The sequence below is a fragment of the Bos indicus genome, chromosome 26 (genome assembly GCF_029378745.1).
Source record: "Bos indicus isolate NIAB-ARS_2022 breed Sahiwal x Tharparkar chromosome 26, NIAB-ARS_B.indTharparkar_mat_pri_1.0, whole genome shotgun sequence".
Taxonomy (NCBI): domain Eukaryota; kingdom Metazoa; phylum Chordata; class Mammalia; order Artiodactyla; family Bovidae; genus Bos; species Bos indicus.
The window spans coordinates 2,151,103-2,158,990 of NC_091785.1; the positions used below are offsets into that span (position 1 = coordinate 2,151,103).

The 7,888-nt window shown below is 37.2% G+C and overlaps 1 protein-coding gene across 1 annotated transcript; it reads left to right on the forward strand.

Moving 5' to 3' along the window:
* Positions 1 to 1,336: 1,336 nt before the first annotated feature.
* LOC139180029 (small ubiquitin-related modifier 1-like) lies at positions 1,337 to 1,618 on the forward strand. Its single transcript, XM_070781292.1, has 2 exons — positions 1,337 to 1,505; positions 1,578 to 1,618. Exons 1-2 carry the CDS (start codon positions 1,337 to 1,339, stop codon positions 1,616 to 1,618), a joined length of 210 nt encoding a protein of 69 aa, XP_070637393.1.
* The last annotated feature ends 6,270 nt before the right edge of the window (positions 1,619 to 7,888 follow it).

The following is a 7,888-nucleotide window of genomic DNA, read 5'->3' on the forward strand; positions in this document are numbered from 1 at the left end:
CCTCTTTCCTGTTAGCTCTGAATTAGCTACCTATCCCCTGTTTTTTCATTAAATTTCACTAAAATCTTTTTTCTGTAAAGGTATCTAGTAATGCATTTTTATTACACCCCAGGAAAGCACTGACCAAAATAATTTCTTGCTCATGACATTTGGTATTCCTTTGGTTGTCCATTTGGTTAATCAATCTTCAAAACACATCATTTTTAAAACAGCCTTGTGTGATTACCCAGTTTTTACCATGATCATCTAGTTCCTCATGAATTATTATTAATACACTTCAGCACAATAAAAATTAAGACAACATGAATGGACAAGGTCTTCATCCAAGGCAGATCAGTGTATGTTTAGGTAATCCAAGTTTTGTATAACACACTTCTGTAGGGTACATAACTGGAGAGAGAAAATGCTTAGGGCTATTTCATCTCTGATTGATATTCTATTGTAACCAAGCAGGACCCCATAGGGCCTTCAGGGTTGGGGAGGCCCTTTCCCCCCTACCCTCTGCTTAACTCCTCTCTGAAGTACTTAGGTAACAGTAATCTAATGCACATTCCTGAGTTGTTCTGCAGAGGTGAAAACCACCACCAAGTGGGAGAAATTAACTACTTGATGATCATGAACAAACAACCCCCAGACCTACACAGCATGTCAAGGATTGATAAAGTTAACCCCTGTAACATCGCTCTGTTACCTCATCATCAACCAATCAGAGAATTGTGCAGGATGTGATCCCATAAAAAACATTTTTGGGGGGGGGGCAGGAACCATTATCTCCTTGCATGGCTCTACAATAAATATTTCTCTGCTCCAAACTCTGACATTTTGGTTTGTTTGGCCTGTGTGTCAGACACACAAACTTGCACTAAAACTAGCATTCACAAGTTATCTAAAATAAGCTGGTAAACCAACTTACATTTCCCAAATAAAAATTTTTCAATACAGGCCTCTATGGAGAGTGCAATTATTTCTCAAGGCAAATGTCATAAATATTGCAGTGGAGCAAAATATCCTCTTGAAGATTAGCTCAGGGATAGAGTTTTGGCAACATGTATTTTTTTTTTTTAATCACATTGAATTGTCTTATTTCTTATACTCAAAGAGAACAAGATTCAAGATTTCTGCTATTTGCATTGGAAAAAGAATATCACTCACATGCTCACTGACTGGCACAAGAATAACAAAGTGCTGACTCAAGAAACTGGCTTCAAGGCATACAGAAAGTTCTTCCAGCCTTGGTGTTGTGCTATGGGGAAAAGAGATTTATAAACTCCGGAGTAAGGTTCTGCCTACCTGAGGCTGCTGCTTTGCGGAGGCCCCAGGAGAAGTCACTGTCACCATGTCCGACCAGGAAGCAAAACCTTCAACCGAGGACTTGGGGGATAAGAAAGAAGGAGAATATAGTAAACTCAAAGTCACCAGACAGGATAGCAGTGAGAGTCACTTCAAAGTGAAAATGGTGATACATCTCAAGAAACTCAAAGAATCAGATTGTCAAAGACAGGAAGTTCCCATGAATTCACTCAGGTTTCTCCTTGAAGGTCAGAAAATTGTTGATAATCACACTCCCAAAGAACTGTGAATGGAAGAAAAAGATATGATCAGAATTTATCAGAAATAAACAGGGGGTCATTCAATGGTTTAGGTATTCTTTTATTTTTTCTTTTCTCTTAACCCTCTTTTATTTTTAAAAATAGCTTTTTTTGTAATGTGGTATTCAAAACCGAATTGAAAACCGGCACCCCAACTCTTTAAAAGTATCTGGAAACTTGAATTCTAGAGCCCATTATTCATCATTGTTTGTTTTCATTGTGCTGATTTTTGGTGATCAAATCTCAGCTCCCTTCATATCACTCTGTCCTTTTAAAAAATTACATGTGTGCATAGAGAGACCACCTTTTCCAGGACTATGCGTTTGCAGACTTGTGATAAATAAGGTTGAGTAATGTGAGTGTTCCTAATGACTCTCCAGTTGGCCCTGAAGTTATAGCATGTGTTGCTTCACTCCTGAGCTATAACTTTCAGTGGGAGATGGGAGTTTTTCAGAAAATGGAACTATGGAAAATGACCTTTCCTTAACTTGAAGCTACTTTTCAAATCTGAGGGTCTGGACCACAAGAAGAGGAATTTCAAGTTGGAGGCAAAGTGACAGAGGTATTCAGAATAATGACTAACACCAGAGATGGCTTCACTGAAGAGGAAGCATTTTAAGATAAAAGAAAAAGATCTTGCAGAAGATCCCCAAAAAGATCTAGTTTTCATTCGCAGTTAAAGTTATTTATGCAGAAGTGTATACAGCAGAACAGTGTTCTTTTTGACTTTATTTGTACTTTTTGGCCTGGGATATGGGTTTTAAATGGACATTGTCTGTATCAGCTTCATTAAAATAAAATATTTGTTAAAAAAAAATGACTGGCTTTTTAAATTTAATCAGTCTCAGCTCTGTGTTTGTTGGTAGAACATAATAAATAAATGTCTAAAATTATCACAGGGTTAGCAGTCTTTGGCTAATGATGTAGTATGCATAGGATTATATATATTATATATACTTGTATTTTAATTTAAAATCAAACTTTTACATGATTCAAGGGAAAAAAGAACAGATTTCTCCTAGTTTTCAGTGACTATCTGGTTGTAATTAAATAAGATCATGTGGGGTTACATCATAACGATTGGATGAGTTTTGCTTTGCTTTAAACCTTCACAGTCAGATTCCTCTGCTAATCAAAAGGTGCTCATAGATTAGCTAGCTGAAATGCTACATTTGATTTTTTTTTTTAATGTTAAGGTATTTGAATACCACCTCTATGGTTTTGCCTGATAAATGTGAATAGCCTTTATCTGCTTTACCAACACATTAATTTACCTATTTTGAAATAAAAATGCCATTGGAGTGCCCTGGATACCATATAAATGCCTTGCTTATCATGACTTATCCAGGTAATTGAATCAATTGTTTGTCTTTTTTGAGCTGTAGTAATCAGGCCAATAGGCAATTTGGAAAAGAGAAAATTACTAACTTTTGACTGGGAACTAGAAAAAATTGATGATAAATACTGAATATATATTTTTCTGTTTAGTCTCCATTAAATTATAACACAAATATATTCTGAGAATTAACTTGTTGTTCAATTTTTAAGTGAAATAGGGTGCTTTTTTCTCATCCTATTGTTAATTACATTGTTTGTAAACTGAGGTTCTATGTGTCAAAATTCTGTAGATGCAATTTGTTCAAAATTGATAGCCCTCTCAACATATTTTTAAATTACTACTTATTACCAATACTTGGGACTTTTCTGGTGGCTCAAACAGTAAAGCATCTGCCTACAATGCAGGATACCCAGGTTCGATCCCTGGGTCAGGAAGATCTCCTGGAGAAGGAAATGGCAACCCACTCCAGTACTCTGGCCTGGAAAATTCCATGGACGCAGGAGCCTGGTGGGCTACAGTCCATAGGGTCGCAAAGAGTGAGACACGACTGAGCGACTTCAATGTCAATGTCCCAATACTTAAAAAGTTTAGATATTTCTTATAAATTTTCATATTTCAGGTTTCTCTTGATTTTTTGTTTTTAATATTTGGGATAAATAAGGGATAAATTTGGGATAAATTAGCCCTGTTTGTGTTAAAACGATTAAAGCTGAGTAGCAGCTGCCATATTTAGACGTGGGATGATTTCAATCTAAGTTTTCGATGTGTGCGTGTGTATGTGTGTGTATACTCAGTCATGTTCAGCTCTCTGTGACCCTATGGACTGTAGCCAACCAGACTCCTCTGTCCACGGAATTTTCCAGGCAAGAACACTGGAGTGGGTTTCCATTTCCTACTCCAGGGGATCTTCCCAACCCAGGGATCAAACCTGCGTCTCCTGCAATGGCAGGCAGGTTCTTTATCCTTGAGCCACCTGGGAAACCGAAGTGTTCAATAATCTCTTTTGTTTCCCTTTCCTCTGCCCCTTGAACTGAGAGTAAGAGATTTCCATTTTTGTTTTTTTCTGCAGCCAAAGAGAAACAAATAAGCAAACAAACAACAACAACAAAAACCTATTTGTGGATGTGATATTTAACTCTTTTGAACAAATGTAAATCCAAGGACAATAGTCCAGTTCATAGTGAAGTCTTCTTTCCTGAGGGTGGGTGGAGAAAGTGAGGTCAGAGAGCATCAGAGAAGTCCTTACCCCACCTCCAGGGTGAGTGGCTAAATATCTGTTTTGCATGTGAGCCTAGGTCACTCACGGCTTTTGTGAATGCCTCTGATGTTGTCTCTGGAATTTTTTTGATGCTAAACTCACAGCCTCATTACATTTAAAGCAAAAGCGAATCCACTGTTTATTTTTGGTTGGAATTTTGTTCAACTATTTTTATTTTGAAAAAATTTAGGGTACAATTTAAGAGTATAGGTCTTGGGATCAAACTGACTATGTCTACTAGGCTAGATTTGTGAGTAGTTAGTTCAGTTGACACTGAAAATAATGCTTAATCTTTCTGGATCTTAGCTTCCTTCTTTATAAAATAACACTGTCCACAAAAAGGGTTATAGTGAGGAATACAACACATAAACTAGATGAGAAATACAACACACACAGTACATAATGTGCCACAGAGTAAGATTTCAGTCAAATCTAAATGTTCTTCATTCTCCAAATCCCAGCACCAAATCAATTTTCCAAATTATATGATGTTATATTAACTAGAAAATAGTAAACCTTTAATATTAATTACAACTAAAATGGTAGATATTGGTCTATTTACTGATCACTTACTATATGCTAGCAACTTTTTGTGCATTATTTTATTAAATCCTCACAGTAACACTTTGCATTAGTCAAGGTTCTTCAAAGAAACAGAACAAATGGGGTCTATAAATAGAGAAAATGAAAGAGATTGAAATAAACAGAAATATTTACATGAATGACTTGGCTTACAAGATTACAGAGGCTAGGCAAGTCCCAAATCTGCACAGTAAACTGGTAGGCTTGAGACTCAGGAAAAAGTTACAGCTGGGTCCAAAGACAGTCTTACAGAAAAAAAATTCCCTCTTCTTCCTGGAAGGTCAGTCATTTTCTATTAAATTTTTCAACTGATTCACCAGTTCAGTTCAGTTTAGTCACTCAGTTGTGTCCGACTCTTTGCGACCCCATGAATCACAGCACGGCAGGCCTCCCTGTCCATCACCAACTCCAGGAGTTCACCCAGACTCACGTCCATCAAGTCAGTGATGCCATCCAGCCATCTCATCCTCTGCCGTTCCCTTCTGCTCCTGCCCCAATCCCTCCCAGCATCAGAATCTTTTCCAATGAGTCAACTCTTCACATGAGGTGGCCAAAGTACTGGAGTTTCAGCTTCAGCATCATTCCTTCCAAAGAAATCCCAGGGCTGATCTCCTTCAGAATGGACTGCTTGGATCTCCTTGCAGTCCAAGGGACTCTCCAACACCACAGTTCAAAAGCATCAATTCTTCGGTGCTCAGCCTTCTTCACAGTCCAACTCTCACATCCATACATGACCACTGGAAAAACCATAGCCTTGACTAGATGAACCTTTGTTGGCAAAGTAATGTCTCTGCTTTTGCATATGCTATCTAGGTTGGTCATAACTTTCCTTTCAAGAAGTAAATATCTTTTAATTCCATGGCTGCAGTCACCATGTGCAGTGATTTTGGAGCCCCCAAAAATAAACTGACACTGTTTCCACTGTTTCCCCATCTATTTCCCATGAAGTGATGGGACCAGATGCCATGATCTTCATTTTCTGAATGTTGAGCTTTAAGCCAACATTTTTGCTCTCCTCTTTCACTTTCATCAAGAGGCTTTTTAGTTCCTTTTCACTTTCTGCCATAAGGGTGGTGTCATCTGCATATCTGAGGTTATTGATATTTCTCCAGACAATCTTGATTCCAGCTTGTGCTTCTTCCAGCCCAGCGTTTCTCATGATGTACTCTGCATATAAGTTAAGTAAGCAGGGTGACAATACACAGCCTTGACGTACTCCTTTTCCTATTTGGAACCAGTCTGTTGTTCCATGTTCAGTTCTAACTGTTGCTTCCTGACCTGCATACAGGTTTCTCAAGAGGCAGGTCATGTGGTCTGGTATTCCCATATCTTTCAGAATTTTGCACAGTTTATTGTGATTCACACAGTCAAAGGTTTTGGCATAGTCAATAAGGAAGAAATAGATGTTTTTCTGGAACTCTTTTGCTTTTTCAATGGTTCAGCAGATGTTGGCAGTTTTATGTCTGGTTCCTCTGCCTTTTCTTTTTTCTTTTGTTTTTTATTTTTTTATTTCTAAAACCAGCTTGAACATCTGGAAGTTCACGGTTCATGTATTTTTGAAGCCTGGCTTGGAGAAATTTGAGCATTATTTTGCTAGCATGTGATATGAGTGCAATCATGTGGTAGTTTGGGCATTCTTTGGCATTACCTTTCTTTGGGATTGGAATGAAAACTGAGCTTTTCCAGTCCTGTGCCCACTGTTGAGTTTTCCAAATGTGCTGGCATATTGAGTGCAGCACTTTCACAGCATCATCTTTCAGGATTTGAAATAGCTCAACTGGAATTCCATCACCACTAGCTTTGTTCGTATACAATGGAAGTGAGAAATAGATTTAAGGGCCTAGATCTGATAGATAGAGTGCCTGATGAACTACAGAATGAGGTTCGTGACATTGTACAGGAGACAGGGATCAAGACCATCCCCATGGAAAAGAAATCCAAGAAAGCAAAATGGCTGTCTGGGGAGGCCTTACAAATAGCTGTGAAAAGAAGAGAAACGAAAAGCAATGGAGAAAAGGAAAGATATAAGCATCTGAATGCAAAGTTCCAAAGAATAGCAAGAAGAGATAAGAAAGCCTTCTTCAGTGATCAATGCAAAGAAATAGAAGAAAACAACAGAACGGGAAAGACTAGAGATCTCTTCAAGAAAATTAGAGATACCAATGGAACATTTCATGCAAAGATGGGCTCGATAAAGGACAGAAGCTGTATGGAGCTAACAGAAGCAGAAGATATTAAGAAGAGATGGCAAGAATACACAGAAGAACTGTACAAAAAAGATCTTCATGACCCAGATAATCACGATGGTGTGATCACTGACCTAGAGCCAGACATCCTGGAATGTGAAGTCAACGGATTCACTAAGATGCATCTAAATTATGGAGTGAAATTTGCTTTGTACAAAGTTTGCTGACTTAAATGTTAATTTCACCTGAAATATACTGTCACAGTAAAGTCTAAAATAATGTTATACCAAATATCTAGATACTATAGCCTAGCCAAGTTTATATGTATAGCTGATCATTACATACTATGAAATATGTGGTTACATTATTTCAGTATTATAGTAGGTAAATTAAGGCTCAGAAAGTTTGTTGTCAATTTGGAAGACTGATAGAAAAATGTTGAATCTATGACTTCAACCTGGATCTGGTTTTTTTTTTTTTTTTGGAGCCCACATTCTTAACCATTTCATATCATGTATTATATAATCAATAATCATTTTATGATATATAATTTATTATATGATATAATGCAACATAAATTTGGTACAGTATGAATCCTTTATTAAGGCAATACCTATTTATTCACAGAAGTTAAATTCATAATGTAAATAATATCCTCTCATTTTGTTAATTCTGTTAGGGCCCTCATTATTCTTTTCTCTTCTTCCTCCTTTACCTCCCCCTTCTCTTCTTTTATCTCCTTCTCCTATTTTTCTTCCTCTTTATTCTTTTTCTTTTTCTTGGAAAGAAAAGCATTAGCTTGCACTTAATATTAAAAAATAACATATAATGATTAATACCACTTACTAAATGTTTGCTACTGTGTGGATCACAATAAACTGTGGAAAATTCTGAAAGAGTTGGGAATACCAGACCACGTGACCTGCCTCATCAG

Bases quoted from the DNA above. Each gene is read 5' to 3' on its own strand.
- LOC139180029 (XM_070781292.1), top strand. From the start codon at position 1,337: ATGTCCGACCAGGAAGCAAAACCTTCAACCGAGGACTTGGGGGATAAG. The intron at 1,506-1,577 runs TTCCCATGAATT...CCAAAGAACTGT, and splicing joins AGATTGTCAAAGACAGGAAG to GAATGGAAGAAAAAGATATG.